The sequence below is a fragment of the Habropoda laboriosa genome, unplaced genomic scaffold, assembly GCF_001263275.1.
Source record: "Habropoda laboriosa isolate 0110345459 unplaced genomic scaffold, ASM126327v1 scaffold57, whole genome shotgun sequence".
Taxonomy (NCBI): domain Eukaryota; kingdom Metazoa; phylum Arthropoda; class Insecta; order Hymenoptera; family Apidae; genus Habropoda; species Habropoda laboriosa.
Window position 1 is genome coordinate 2,472,036 of NW_017100229.1, and position 15,032 is coordinate 2,487,067.

At 40.0% G+C, this 15,032-nt stretch overlaps 3 protein-coding genes across 4 annotated transcripts; 1 reads left to right on the forward strand and 2 right to left on the reverse strand.

Annotated features, from left to right (window-relative positions):
* The first annotated feature begins 490 nt into the window (after nt 1-490).
* LOC108571313 (protein CDV3 homolog) lies at nt 491-3,398 on the forward strand. Its single transcript, XM_017933323.1, has 3 exons — nt 491-969; nt 1,483-1,934; nt 2,026-3,398. Exons 1-3 carry the CDS (start codon nt 796-798, stop codon nt 2,162-2,164), a joined length of 765 nt encoding a protein of 254 aa, XP_017788812.1. The 5' UTR covers nt 491-795; the 3' UTR covers nt 2,165-3,398.
* A 556-nt stretch (nt 3,399-3,954) lies between these two features.
* On the reverse strand, nt 3,955-7,185 carry LOC108571322 (putative gamma-glutamylcyclotransferase CG2811). 2 transcript variants are annotated; one of them, XM_017933334.1, is made up of 5 exons: nt 7,065-7,185; nt 6,125-6,313; nt 5,581-5,730; nt 5,202-5,323; nt 3,960-5,123 (listed from the first exon to the last, which is right to left on the reverse strand). In XM_017933334.1, the coding sequence occupies exons 1-5, from the start codon at nt 7,173-7,175 to the stop codon at nt 5,087-5,089; spliced, it is 609 nt and encodes a 202-aa protein (XP_017788823.1). In that variant the 5' UTR covers nt 7,176-7,185; the 3' UTR covers nt 3,960-5,086. The 2 variants fall into 2 exon arrangements, with proteins under 2 accessions (XP_017788822.1, XP_017788823.1); XM_017933333.1 differs by having other exon boundaries at nt 3,955-5,323.
* A 1,422-nt stretch (nt 7,186-8,607) lies between these two features.
* Nucleotides 8,608-9,121, reverse strand: LOC108571235 (leucine-rich repeat-containing protein 71-like). Its single transcript, XM_017933234.1, has 3 exons — nt 9,012-9,121; nt 8,774-8,953; nt 8,608-8,695 (listed from the first exon to the last, which is right to left on the reverse strand). The coding sequence occupies exons 1-3, from the start codon at nt 9,119-9,121 to the stop codon at nt 8,608-8,610; spliced, it is 378 nt and encodes a 125-aa protein (XP_017788723.1).
* Between the last annotated feature and the right edge of the window lie 5,911 nt (nt 9,122-15,032).

The window sequence follows — 15,032 nt, forward strand, 5'->3', positions numbered from 1 at the left end:
ATGAAGAAAGTGTTTTACATGTTTTCATTCAGAATTCGTAATACTACAGTTACGCAAAGAAAGTATCGGATTAGTTAGGCTAGGATGAATAATTTCTTGGTGTTTTATTTGAACGGAGAATTAGCATACGAGAATTTTTTTTATTCGATTCAACGTTGCAGTTGTCCTAGTCTCAGCGTCATTTCGTATTCCGGAAGTAGCGAACAAGCATACGTGGCGCCATCGACGGTGCACGCTGCGCACAATAATCGTGGATCAATTAACCTCTGCATAAGTCACGTTTTTGGCACGTGTTACCCCTTCCTGTAATTCAACGTATCTCAGCCACAATTCGTAAGTAATGTAATGCATTGACTTGTTCCAGCTTTCTCGAAATACCTCGAATGACTTGGTAATTTTGATTTACGCGCCCGCGTTTTCAGGTTAGGTAGCCCTTGGATTTTTTGTGTCGGTCTTCTGCTAGACAGTCAGCGCCACATATTCGCTTTCGAGAAGAGAATTTCTTGGTGTTTCATAAAGTTAAAGCGATTTACAGTGTTAAAGAGGTCTCGCATCGACGAGTACGATTTGTCTACGTATTTACCAAGGTATAAATCGCTCGTCGCTAAACTTGTAACCGTATTCGGTAATTCCATTGACTTCGAAGTGACTGGCTGACTTCCGGCCAAGACAAGCCCATGTGGACAGCAGCAGCGGTGCCTCTGATCACTTCGTGTTAAGGCTGTTCCGCGTGCTCCCGTGAAAAAAAGCCTTCTCGACGGATACACGCGCGTGCACCGCGAAAGTCACGGCAGCATGGCTGATCTGGACGATTTCTTCGCGAAAAAGGATCGCAAAAAAGCGAAGGGGAAGAAGTTTACGACCACTGAGGAGATAGCGAAGAAATTGGAAGAAACGGGCAAACGAACGGTAAAGAAAACGAAAGACAAGCCAGTGAACCCGGAAAGCGAGGAGCCTCAACAAACCGAGGTGAACATCCGTTTGTTTCTCGTGTGTTTCTTTCTTATTAGCTTCCCTTAGCTTTTCTCATTGTCGAATTACGAATCGTTGACGGAAAACTGCCGATTACCGTGTGGTCCATAGGTCGCTGCCATATTTGTTCGTGCAAACGTCATTCTTACGATTGCTGAAATTAATCTGGTTACTTGGACCCACGGTATCTAACGTGATTCGTCTTCCCTCGTTGTCGAACCATCGAATTGTCTGTTATATAATTAGATCGTTTTACGCTAGCTCATATTTTTCGTTGGAAATTCGCCGTAACCGAGCAGCTGTTCTAACGTTACTATTCTGTGCGATTATTTTAATGGTTTTTTCATCGGAAATCGATTCTTTTAAACGAAAAACGTTCACTGAATACACCATCTAACTTTCTTTCTCCTATAATGTACACTGTACCTTCATGAAATCCCTCTAAAATATCTGAGTACTATGTGCAAACATTTCTGTACTATTTTACACATTTAACATCCATATATTTAGGATGAAGATGAATGGAGAGAGTTCGAAGAAGAAAAGAAGGACTACACTGGCTTGAAGATTGGAAACTTAACACTCAACGAATCTATAGATGTAGACTCTGACGATGAGAAATGCACAGGGGACAATAGCTCTGACGGAGAGTCAGGAGAAGGTGGCAATAAGCATTCTGGTCCATGGAAGAAACCAGAACTTCCACCACAGCCAGAAGTGGTAGAACCAGCAGCAGCAGCAGCAGCAGCAGCTGCAGCTGCAGCAGCAGCCCCGCTACCACCACCTGTTACTCAAGGAAGTAGTTATAAGCCGCCACACTTAAGAAATGTGCAACCAGTAACAGCTACTCCCAGACAACGAGCAAAGAATGTTGCACCAGACATACACAGCGAAGAATACTTCCCAACCTTGAACTCTAAGCAGCAACAGAGCAACGAAGCCGCTGGTCCATGGGGAAGGCGGTATGAAGCAATGATATTCCCTATTTACGAACGATTCTAGCTTATTTAGAAGAATATTTATCTAAGAAATTAACGGATATTCTTAATTTAGGAAACGAGACGAAGGTACGTTCGAAGAAGTGCGTAACCGAGGGGGAAGCAGATCGTATAGCGTGCAGGAAGCGCAAGCTCAAGCGCCGAAGCTCTCTTTGGGTAACAAATACGGTGCCCTATCGCAGGATCAGAGCTGAAATCACCCTTGACTCGATCTAAACGACAAAAAACACAATCATCATATTTACGTCATCGCCTCTCTCCGTTTCGTGGCCCAGCTACGCTATCAAATATGTTTTCTAGGATATAGAACAGAACGATGTTACGATAGAACGCGTCGTCGATTCACGTACCATGCCCTAGCTTCGAAAGGCCCGACGTTTACAAAAGAATGAAAGAAAGATAGAAAAAAAGAAAAATGATCCTGTTCAGTTTGATAGGGAGATTATCCCGCCTGCTATCGTGAAACCGAATACAGCAGGCATTTGTGCTTGCGACGAATTTCGCCGAGAACGTTTATTTCTTCACACGGTGAACAACACACACATGCTCAAAACATCATTTAGCACCAGTTTTGTATTTAATTTTTTTAAACGAAGTTAGAACGAAGGGCGGAAGGGAGAGAAAATCGCGAGAATCGGCGCGACGAACTGAAAGTCGAGGATATAACGCTCGAATGTTCGCGCGGATTGACGCGATTCGCTCTATTTTTACACGGTGCTGCTATTTTCATTTAGCGTGCTTACTTTCGATCGATCGCCTTTGAAACGTCACGGGAATATAGTAGATTAAGAGGCACTCGGATATACTCAGACGCGACAGCCATTTAAGAGGAACGATCGCGATCACGAGAGATTTTTTCAAAGTTAGGTCGATCCTGCTTGGGGCCGTGCTTCTTTTCGAGAGCAATCGTTTCGCTCAACGGCAACGTACGTCAACGAACACAAAAGTCTAGGTAAATTAAGATACATATATAAATATATGATTAATTACTTGGAAATAATGGAATTCCGGGGCTGGGCTTTGGAACGGTGTGTAAACATTGCATATACACGTCGATACACGACAGAATTGCGAGAAGAAAAATACATTGAAAAATCCGGAGATAATATACGCGAAGTATATATGATAATAGATCGTATAAGCGAGAACCGAGAGAAACGGGAGAAGAGAGACACGCACGCGTATAAACGAGCATATAATTATAAGAAACGGAAGACGTATGTACGCTTTTTGTTGACGCTTGTTTAATTATTTTTGTTGATTTAGGGGTTTCTTTCGCGAAAAGGGGAAATGTGAGATCAGAATAGGAGGGGATGTTGGAATACAGAGAGGGGAGAAAGTTTTTCCGTATGATATCGGGAAGTTTGGGGTGCTAGCACTGTTATATTTTGATGGTGAAAAAAAGTACAGATAGGAAGTGAAAAAAGGGAATAAGTTGAAGAATGAAAATAAAAAAATAAAACGAGAGCCATACACACAGGAAGAAAGAAAGAGGGAGAGAAACAGGAGCCTTGTATAGTGAACGATAAGAAAAAAAAAAATGTGATTATTTATAATAAATTTCCTAGGACAACTTATACGTACTGCCTTAAGCATTTTAATTTCGCGAACCATGGATGATGTGTCGGTAATCTCGCGGCTGGCTCTGAGGAACGCGAGACGAGAAAAATTCTATATAAAAGTACATGCTCAAAAAAAAAAAAAAATAAGAAATACGAGAGAGCGTATTTGCGATTAAGATATATAGTTTTCTTGTTCGACCGTCAGTAGTCGTTCTAACTCGAGAAATCGAAAGAAAGCACTTTTCACGGGCATTTCCACGCATTAGAGATTACGCAAATTCCATATGAAGGAGAATCTAAAGTTGTTTGTTCCCGGTCGAGTCGATCATTTTTTTCGTTCTATAGAATAGAAGCAAGTTGGAATTGTTCATTTTGTATTCGTGCTACGAAATATTTATAATATTGTATTTAGATAGCGTTTTTAAGAACTGAGAATTTGTTTCATCGTCCATTCATTTTGTACTTCTTTTTTTTTTGTTTTTCTAAAGCGAACGAACTGGTCGAATCGACTTCGTCTACTGCACAGAGGTTACCAACCCTCTGTGATTTTTCGATCGATGTTAGCCTACCCTTCGAATGGGTAGGAAAATAGAGGGTTGGTGTCCCTTGATCCGGTAAATAGGAAAATCGAATGTCGAGGGTGAGAAAGTAGAGGAGAAGAAAGAGAGTAGAAAACGTATGAGAGAAGTCGATCGATGAAGACGACGTTTCGTCAATTGTGACGTGGGACTTGGCTTGCCTTTTGTTACAGAATAGTTGAAATAATTTTATCGCGACTGTTAAGCCGAGAGAAAGCGATAGAATGACGGAGGAAGCGAACGAGTGCGGTGCGCGAAAGAGAAAGAGGATGGGGTGAAACGTGGCGAACGATGAACTTAATAATATAATAAAGTAACCGTGAGGAAACAAGAAAAGAGAGTCTCGAAATCACACGAAAAAGGATTTGTTTTACGACATCTGTTTCTTGTTCTTCGTTTTCTTTTTTATTTTTAATACAAACATAGACACACGTACACATACGTATTATAATAAACTCGCGATACTCGTGCCCGACATTTTTGTGGAAATAAAGAGAAACTGAAAACTGTTTTTTGCAAAGTAGTAATTGTACGAGATATAATTACACAGATCTATTTTCGAGAATGTACATAGATATTTACGGAGGCATCTTTCATTGTTAACACAAAGATTTTTTGGTGCTTTTGTAAAAGAAAGAAACACGACGTCCGATTTATATACACTCTGAAACGCCTTTTCAACAGATTAATTCGCTTTACGGAGAGAAATAACGTCGCTTCAATTGTTACTCGTTGCGATGGTAATTAACATGAGATACGATTTAACTCTCTGCAGTCCTGAAGGTGTTTGAGAATAAAGAAACAGTGGGAGGACAAATGGTTGGTGCGCGTTTAAAGTACACAGGTTGGGAGTGCAGAGGGTTAAATTCTAATTAATTTGATTCGACGAACGACCTTTTATTAGACTACCACGAAAAACAGTATAACGTTGAAGCGTTCATACGACGAATGGGCAAAGATATGCAAAACAGCTTGGTCAGAGCAGGTCTTCCGGCCTTATTGTACTCTCCTCGCTGGAATAAAATATATTTCGGGGGATAAAGTATCACTGAACTTCGCTTCTGTGATCGTACGAGGCTTCGCGAACATACTTTTCGCAATACTTGAGTCCGTGAGTTCCCTCGTTGCTGTACGAGCTGTACATGGGTCTCTCCAGTAACGACAGCCTGAATTTTGGTAGAAAATATATCCAGACCTTTATCAAGGTACTGACCTGAGAACAAGTTTGATAATAAATTGAGCAGATTAATTTAATAACAACGAAGTGTATTAATTGGCCAACTATAACCGCGTGCGATCATTGTTTTTCTTTTTTTAATACTTTTAGTCTTTTCTGTGTTGAAATCTACGACAGATATTTTTCTTTTCCTCCCCCTTGAGAGATTAAAATTTTTATTTTTAACAGTTTAGCAGTGGAAAAAAAAGGTCGTTAATTTAGATAGAGGAATGTATATCTCCGAAGTCAATTACCTCCTCAAAGTTATCGCTCGATTTAGCCTTGGCCTCTGAAGCCCAGAGTACGTTTTCCTGTGATCGTTCGTAAAACGTCGGATGTTCCTCTAGTTCGTCTAACTTTTTTAACATCTTTGTGTCGACGTCGTATATTTCGCCGAATACGTGCTGTTTTTGAGAGAAATTAGACGGTAGGTTAGTTAACTGTACGTATCGTTTTGTCTCGTTTAAAACACTGCACAAATCAAAAAAATTCATTCGCAGCGCTAAATTTTAACGATTGGTGTTAATTGTTTAATAAGGCACACTCGAAAATATATAATAATACTTATATATTAGACTCACAAAATTGAAATTTTCTCAAGAAACATTCGAGTAAAGATTTTAGCGATGTTTAAATATAACGAATGCGTTTAATTTTAAACAAGTTATACAAAAGGATGTTCCCTCATAGAAAACTTTGTTCCTACGACAATGGGTGACAGATCCTATCGTCATCTACTAAAAAATTGTCGAAACTAATCAATTAACAACATTATCTACAAATACATGCAGTACTTACGTGACCAATTCCAGGCTTCTTTAATAAAAACGGTATGTTATATTTAGTTGCAATTATCAATGGATACTTCACGGTGGTTCTTCCGAGTCCCAAAAACTTGGCGTATCCATTTGCAAAGTCTTGGATTAAACTGTGATTGGGTTCTCCTCGTTTAAGTGTTCCATATACGAACACACGGTGAAGGGGATTCTTGAACAGATTTTCGTACATTTTGAGTTTGAATTCGTTACGTCAGTTATATCAATAGATTCCTTAGAAGATAATCTATCATTTTAAGTAACAAATTCCTAGTTTAAAACGCTATTTATTTTATCTTTTTAAATATTCACTTCGCTGTCGATAACGACGTGCGACAAGTTTGAGCCGTTTTCAGAGAGACAGCGCCACTGATCAATTCCTCGTAAAAAAAAAAAAAAGAAATTATTCTTGGTTGTGGGCGAACCAAAGTCCTCTCTTTATTCAGAACAAGCCGATTCGTTCGTTTTATACAACGGTTCACCGCGAAATATCAACTCACACAAAGTCTTCTCGTGTCTCTTGAAGTATTATTACGATCAACGAGTACGAAATACGTTGGAAACAAATTACGACGACACACTCGACGACATTTCCCGTGATTCCTCACACCAGAGGTCGTGCGTGTTCACTTGTTTGCCGGATACCGCTTCCATCAGCGAATCCACTGCATTTCCGGCATTCGTACGCGTGACAAAACGAAACACTCTTAACTGAAACGTTACCTAGAATTTTCCTATCGAAATCTGAATTATTATTCCTAAAAATAGTCGTCTTTTCTTCCCAATTACTTCCCCTTGTATTCCTACGTATTATTCCATTCAATCGGCATCGCTGTAATATACTCGAACCCCTGTTCCTACGTTTGAACAATGTTTCTCGGTAATTGTGAACGAAAGAAGGTAAAATTGAACGGAGGATTTACCTCGTCTGACAGGTACTGAACGTCCCGACCTTCTGGGATGTCATAGAACGAGTAGATCTCCAGAAACGCGATGTTGGTCAGCACGGCCGCGGCAGCAATGTGAAATAACATTGTCGGAAATTGCAACAGGGCAAAACTAGCGTTATTCACTAAGCGTCCAGTGCGTATAACCCTGGCCTCACTCTCGCATGGGGGGGTCAACGGTTCAACAGATAAAGAGCTTTCGCGACACGGAACACAGTCATGCTATTTTGTCGTTTTTTTTTCGATTAGTATCGTCGGTTTTGTTTTTTACATTCTATCTCTATCCTTTTGCCGATACGAACTCCCTCGACGAAGGACGCATCGTTTTCTCGCGCAATTGTTATCTCTGTGAAAAATTGTCCGATACCACGATTCGTTTAGCGTATATCGGAAAAGTTGGAGGTTTAAAATGTTGAAAAATAAAAAGAAGTCGTTCGTTGGGGTAATTATTCTTTCAACGCGTATTTAATATTTCAGATATTTATTGAAACGTCAGATTGATATTTTCCCGAAGGATTTGACTCTCTTTCGACACGAAATCTTGAAAAGTTTCGCTATCCAAGGGTTCTCCACTTTGTCTCTGCTGCAAAAGTTCCTCCAACGAATTCCAGTTTACTTCGTCCTCTTCTCTCAGGTCCCGTCCCTTCAAATATAGACGCAAAAGGATGAGAGGAGCTTATTAGAGCCCGAGGACGTTCCATTACCTCGAGGAGAACGTGCAGCAGACCTCTGCTTCTATCTCCAAGCAGCATGTAATTTTGATAATAGAGACAGTTTATCAATTCTTGCAAGATACTCTTCGTCAGATGATTGTCTAAATCGATAAGAATCTCCTATCAGTTTCTCTCTAGTTGAAATACAAATAAAAATAATTACAGCTGAGATCTAGATATTGCAGCTGCAAATTTCCGGTCGCCATTATCTCCCCGTTCATCGGGAAGCTCTCTTTTCTGAAAGGATGAGATTTCTCGCGTCCCAGGATTAGTTTAATCTTCTGCAAACGTTCGCAAATAAGAATCATCACTCTGAGAAACTTTCAAACAAATTTCATCATTTTTGCAATCATTACTTGGACAAATTCCTCTTCTACCGTTTTTATCGGAAACTCCGGAAGAGCTGTGAACGACATACAGAACTGAGGGGTACAGAATATACAGAATTATAATTTTACGCAAGTTATACATTTTCTAGATCGTCTATTTAAACTTTGACGCGTTCTCGATTTAACGCTCCTCCTTGATGGTTCTTCGCCCATCGTTTTATCGGTCTCCTCGTTCTCTCTCCTCTCCGTCTAATCAGTTTCCAGTAATTCCGTGAAATTATTAGTTCGAGACGCGCGGGGCAAGAAGTTAGTTTAAATAACGATCAGGTTACCCATTCATCTAGCAACGTCAGCTCCGCGAATTTCCTCCGACGAACCTCGACGATCTCCTCGTGTGTTAGGGTAATTCTAATTTGATTTCGTAAAGTATGTTAATTAACTTGGATACCGATTTCGCGTAGGTTCACTTGCAATAATTTATGGATACATTCTAAGCTCCTGTAGTATCAACGATGCTCCCTCGTCGCATATTCTGTTCCCAAGTAAAACCAGACATCTCAGAGACCTGCAATTTCAAGGAAGAAACGCTTTTTATTAATTCGTCGTTTTTCTCTTCTTCGGAGATGTCGATTTTTCTCCTCGCCTGTTTGTCCGAAGCATTCGAGCAACGTGAAACGCTCCATCCTTCGTCACATGATTGTGTGCTAAGTTCAGAATGATTAGTTTAGGATTATTCGGTGGATCCTGGTAACGCAATTCCTTTGCGATCTTCTCTACTCCTTCGTCGGTGATGTTGCAAAGTCTCAGAGACAAGTATTGCAAGCTGCGGATGATCGTGCGTTCGAATATAGTCTGATGGTTGAATTTGATCAATTTCCTACCTTCCAGCAGGTGTGCAAAGTAGATGATAATTTTCCTGGGCGTTTGGATTCATGTCCAGGTTCAACTCTTCCAGACATCCGATATTCTTCGTCATTTCTGCTATTTGCATCACGCCGTATGCGTTTATCTTGCAGTCGGACAATCTGCAGGAACGTTGGATTGTAATTAAACTTTTCGTTTCTTTTCAATCTGTGACCGGAGAAGAGGTTGCGTTTAATTTACTTCAAAATTGTGACGGTATTGTACATTTGCATGGTAGAATTCAGTGCGTCTAATATGCAGATCGATACTTGGCGGCCTGTGATTGAATAATTGTATTAAACAACGTATGTGCGTTGAGAATGTGATGTTTCAAAGGTACTCATCTTTGCTCTCGATTCTCGTCGGTGTTGCAGACCTCTTATTTTCGTACGAGAAATAAAATACGGGAGCCTCGTCGTCTTCGGTTCTTAAAAACGTTGCAACGAGGTGATTATTGCGTTAAGATCGATCAGGTTCGATATTTAGGGATAATTACGTTTGGGACTCGGTCGACGGGGTACTCGGAACTTGAGAGTCCATTAGGCTTTTCTATTTGCAATCGTTCCCCGTGAAAAAGGGTACTTTGAGCGTAGAAATAACGAAGAAATTGCGTAAAGAGACTCACTATGATTTTGGGCAAAGGAAGAACATTGTATTCCTCGGAGTATTTCAAAAATTCGGCGGCGAAATTCTCTCTAGCAGTATCTCCTGTTAATTCAATCAGATAGCCTCTGTGTTGTGATAAAGAAGGGCATTTAACAATCTACCTGCTATCGATGACATTTTGTCTCTGACAGAGGTACTGTATTTGCTTCTTTTATCCATTGCGACTTTTCCTACGTAAAATTCTTGCTGGGTAATTCTCTTTCACGAGGTTAAAGTAAATTGTCACGGAGGACAATTGACAGAACGTAGAAACAGAAGAAGTGAAATAACTGAAGTAACAAAGTGTAATGTCACATGCGTAACAGACCGTACCGACCAGCCGAACAATAACATCGCTATTTTCAATAGACGGCACCTTCTAAAAAGCGAGATCTTAGCCGGCACGGGCAAATTACTCACACCTGGACACCACATGCCCTAAGCAACAAAACAGACCTTCGACATCACCGATATTCAGACAAGCAGTGTAACAAGTGTAAGAACAAATTCCCCACTTTCACACCACCAGCAGACACACCCCAAACACACCGAAGAAACCAATCACAACACGTACGTAGTTTATAAAATAGCGAACACCACACGACACCACACACAATTTTCCTATCAGTAAGCCTAGACATTTCGCGCTCTGCACAACGTTCATTCACAAATATATAGTTTTAAGAGAAAATTGTTGTACGTTAATAATCTATCTTTCGAGCACTACCCGGGTCCCCTATCCCGAGTAGAGTCCTTAAATGGTCAGACTCAAAAAGAGGGACAATTATCGCGATTCGTGACAGTAATAACGTGCTTGGTGTCTTTTACAGAACGATGGGACAACGAAACGTAACACCAGCGATAAATCCATAAACGCTGGCGCCTGTAAGCCCCGTAAAGGCGAGGGAGACCCTCTCATAAATCAGCCATCCCACGGTGGAAAAGTGTCGGGGCAACATCCCCTGTGGACGAAGCAGGGAGAAAGTTTCGAGCTATAATATTTGAGGGTATAACAGAGCGGTTTCTCCTATGTATTTCGACCTGGTTTATTTCATTTTCTGACGGAACGTTGTTTAAAGAACGAGCGTTTTCTTTTCGTTTTCGCGAAATTCTTCGAAAGAATTGCGGTCCACGGGAAGCTACAGAATCTTTCCTTCATTCCTGCGGTGGTCTTGTACCCTCCATATGTGATTTGAACGAAAAGAACATTAATTTTCAAACGTTAAATAAAAGTTATAAACAATTTCTAACTAATCTGCTGCATGCAATTGTTAATTAAACTTAGCTGTTTTAAATTGTTATTTAACAAGAGACACTAATTATTTTCGATTCGGAGACTTGTGAGAAAACGTTGACTTGCACTACTGGCTAATTCGGAAAAATTTCGAACGTCTGAGATATGGTCGACTCGCGGGATAGTTCAGAAAATTGAAGAGTCGGACGAAAATCAGAGGGTCAACCATAAGTCTGACGTCGAAATTTGTTAGTAGTAAAGCCAACCATATCTGACACGCTCGAGAATTTTTCGGAATAGTTAAGTAGCGCGAGTCAACCGTATTATTTGGAGTTACTGTAGGACAAGGCACACCATGCCAGACTGAGAAATAAAGAAAATACCAATCAACTTTGTCTTTACTTTAAAGGGTAAGTTCTATGTGAATCGTTGCTCAAGTGTACAATTATCTTACAATAAATAATTCATCTTTTGACAAATAACTGCATTTCTTCATTTTTCATGAAATTCAAGTCCTTTCCTCGATTCCAGTGGTATCCTAAAAGTTCCTTCTGTAATTCACACGAAAAGAACATTTAATACGTCCAATAATTATATACCGCTATCTAAATTGTTATTTAAGGAGAAGCATTAATTATTCTATAATTAAAGTACTTGGAAATACAGCAGAAACTGTATTTTACTATCTACATTATTAGTAACGTTAAAAGAATTAAAAATTGAGTATAAGTATCAATTAAACGTAATAGGGATGACGAGGAAGGGAATACAGTAATGAGTTAGAGAAGGAAACGAACAGCGGTAGATAAGGATAGGACTGTAGCAATGAGTAAGACAAGGAAAGCAATAGGGATAGACAAGGACGGAAGAAAATGTCGGCCGAGAGTAACGCCATCTCGCGTTAGGTGACGCGAACTACCATTTCTTAATAGGAACACAGGATATAAACAGAGGTATTAGACAAGGAAAGCACTAGTGTGCGACAAGGACAGAGAGAGAGAACGCTTCTCATTGGCTGGCGGGTCGCCATGGTCCACCAACCAGGCCTTAAATAAATCGGTCAATGAGAAATCGTTAATAACTCGATAATTAGGGTGATTTTGTGAACTTTTAGAATTGAAGAATGAAGTGTGGACATTCAGCAACTTTCACGTATAAGTTTCAAGGCTCTAGGACCTTTCAGTAATTAGTTATTAATATTAATATCGAGACCGATACGGCAGTCGCTTACGCAACATCAAGCCGGTCGATGAAAAATCATTAATAACTCGATAATTAGGACGATTTCGTGAACTTTTAGTATTGAAGAATGAAGTGTGAACCTTCAGAAACTTTCACGTATAATTTTTAAGGGTCTGGGACCTTTCAATAATTAGTTATTAATATTAATATCGGGAAGGGTAGGACAGACCCTTGCTCTACGTCAAGTCGGCCAGGGAAAAATCGTTAATAACTCAATAATTACTATGATTTTGTGAACTTTTGGAATTGAAGAATAAAGTGTGGACTTTCAGCAACTTTCACGTATAATTTTTAAGGCTCTAGGACCTTGCAATAATTAGTTATTGATATTAATATCGGGATCGATATTAAAGTCGCTTACGCAATATCAAATCGGATAGAGAAAAATCGTTAATAACTCGATAATTAGGAAGATTTTGTCAGCTTTTGATATTGAAGAATGAAGCGCGAGCCTTCAGCAACTTTCACGTGTAGGTTTTAATGCTCTAGATCCTTTCGATAATTAGTTATTAACAATTTAGTACGGGATGTCGGGAACGATACCGCATACCGTCGAGCGTCTTTACGGTTTCTCAATAATTTCATAGCTTTCCCCTAAATTCTCATACAACTAACTATATGCGTTTGAAAGGCAACTTCTTTAGCTACATTCCCATGTAAGTTTTGTTAACATATTCCGTTTAGTTTACTAGTTACTAAATATTATATGAGAGTGTTCCCTATACATCGTACTCGAATATAGTCAACTGTTATAAACAATTGCTAATATCTAATAAACCACATTCCGTACGGCTACGAAAATTATTGGAGAATGTAGATAAAAGTCCATTCTACATTCTTTATGCTCAAAAGTGCATAGTTTGTCACGCATATCTATTGAAATAACGAAAATGTGCTAAGCTTGAATGCGACGGGTGCGATACTCACCCAAAGAATATTAAATAACTATCGAACCACAAGGGATATGTTAATAAGAATTGCAGGAGAATGTAGCCAAAGGAGCTCCCTTTCAGATGCATATGATAATTTTACCGGCAATTAATCGTGAACAATGATATTAATGAAAAACCGTAAGGTACTGTCGGATCGTTCCCGACAATGCTAATAACAATAATTAATAACTAATTATAGAAAGGTCCGAGAGCCTTAAAAATTATATGTGAAAGTTGCTGAAGGTCTATACTTCATTCTTTAGTACCAAAAGTTTATAAAATCATCGTAATTAATGAGTTATTAATGATTTCTCTCTGTCCGATTTAGTGTTGCGTAAGCGACTGCCGTATCGGTCCCGATATTAACATTAATAACTAATTATTGAAAGGTCCTAGAGCCTTAAAAATTATATGTGAAAGTTGCTGAAGGTCTGCACTTCATTCTTCAATACTAAAAGTTCACAAAATGATCCTAATTAATGAGTTATTAACGATTTTTCATCGATCGGCTTGATTTAGGGCCTGAAAGGTAGAGCTCACCGGCCCGCCAGCCAATAGGAAGCGTTCTCTCTCTGTCCTTGTCGCACACTAGTGCTTTCCTTGTCTAATACCTCTGTTTATATGATGATTTCCTATTAAGAAATGGTAGTTCGCGTCACCTAACGCGAGATGGCGTTACTCTCGGCCGACATTTTCTTCCGTCCTTGTCTATCCCTATTGCTTTCCTTGTCTTACTCATTGCTACAGTCCTATCCTTATCTACCGCCGTTCGTTTCCTTGTCTCTCTTCACTATTGCTATTCCCGCCAACCTTGTTATCTTTAATTAATACTTATAATCAATTTCTAATTGTTCCAACATCACTTATAGTCAGTAGATAGTAAAAAACCGTTTCTAATTCATTCGAAAGCACTTTAATTATAGAAAAATTACCGTTTCTAGTTAAATAACTATTTAGATGGTGGTATATAATTATCGAAAGTATAAAGCATGCAACTTTATTTAACACCGTTAGTTAACAAGAAATACCAATTACTCCGCAATAAAACTACTCGAAGATAAACCAGAACGATTCAAGATTATTTCGAAAAATTTCCCACTCCTCGCATCTCCGTAATTCCTCAATCCGCTCGTTCAATTCTGCTCTCTATCCTATAACGTAACCAACGCTCGGCGATTACTCTCCCGAATATTCAGCTGGTTCGTATCGTCGCGCGGCGTACTGTCACGGTGGTTATTTTTCTTGATAAAAAATTAGGACGATAATGGGCGAAAACCGGCGGCGAAATGCCTACGCTACGCCATCGGGTCCCCGCCGTTCACGTTCCCCGCGCGTTATAGCCGCGATCTCGAGCTCCTTTAGCTTCAGTTCAGCTCGGCGCTTTCACCGCGCAGCTCCGCGTTTAACGTCGCTCGACGCGACAACACGAGCACGTACAGCTTGACGTTTCAATCCTCGTCGTTCGACGAATAATTAACGTCTGGTAATCAAGTGTCTGGTGTTCTGTATCAGAAACGGAGGGAACGAAATCTGAGGTACGTGTCGACTATTCGCTCTTCGCCGTCCAATTTCACCTTGATTCCGTACAGATCGAAAGTTTCACGTGTGCGTCACGTGTGAATCGATTATCGAATATTTATTCCGTCCTACGTTGCCGACGGCGCAGAGTTATCGGCCGGGCTGAACAATAGGACGAACGATCCTTTGCGATGCAAAACAGGCCTATTGATAGTCGGATCTCGAATGACACACGCGATCCTTTAATACAAACGCAGTCGAGCTCGCTTCGTGAAACGCTCCTCGAAATTCTACGGCGAAAAGACTCGACGGGAGAAGATCACTCGACGGTTAATTCTAATTAAACTCCATTCGTGGCTGGTTCGCTCGAACGTTGAAATATTCCGCACGAATAGAGCAACTGTTACTCGCTATCAACGTTTTCCTCG

Bases quoted from the DNA above. Each gene is read 5' to 3' on its own strand.
- LOC108571322 (XM_017933333.1), bottom strand. From the start codon at position 7,175: ATGTTATTTCACATTGCTGCCGCGGCCGTGCTGACCAACATCGCGTTT. The intron at 6,314-7,064 runs GTAAATCCTCCG...AATCTGTTCAAG, and splicing joins TTCAGTACCTGTCAGACGAG to AATCCCCTTCACCGTGTGTT. The intron at 5,731-6,124 runs GTAAGTACTGCA...TCTCAAAAACAG, and splicing joins AGAAGCCTGGAATTGGTCAC to CACGTATTCGGCGAAATATA.
- LOC108571235 (XM_017933234.1), bottom strand. From the start codon at position 9,121: ATGCAAATAGCAGAAATGACGAAGAATATCGGATGTCTGGAAGAGTTG. The intron at 8,954-9,011 runs GTAGGAAATTGA...GATCATCCGCAG, and splicing joins CTTTGCACACCTGCTGGAAG to CTTGCAATACTTGTCTCTGA. The intron at 8,696-8,773 runs GCGAGGAGAAAA...TTGAAATTGCAG, and splicing joins CGAATGCTTCGGACAAACAG to GTCTCTGAGATGTCTGGTTT.
- LOC108571313 (XM_017933323.1), top strand. From the start codon at position 796: ATGGCTGATCTGGACGATTTCTTCGCGAAAAAGGATCGCAAAAAAGCG. The intron at 970-1,482 runs GTGAACATCCGT...CCATATATTTAG, and splicing joins AGGAGCCTCAACAAACCGAG to GATGAAGATGAATGGAGAGA. The intron at 1,935-2,025 runs GTATGAAGCAAT...TTCTTAATTTAG, and splicing joins GCTGGTCCATGGGGAAGGCG to GAAACGAGACGAAGGTACGT.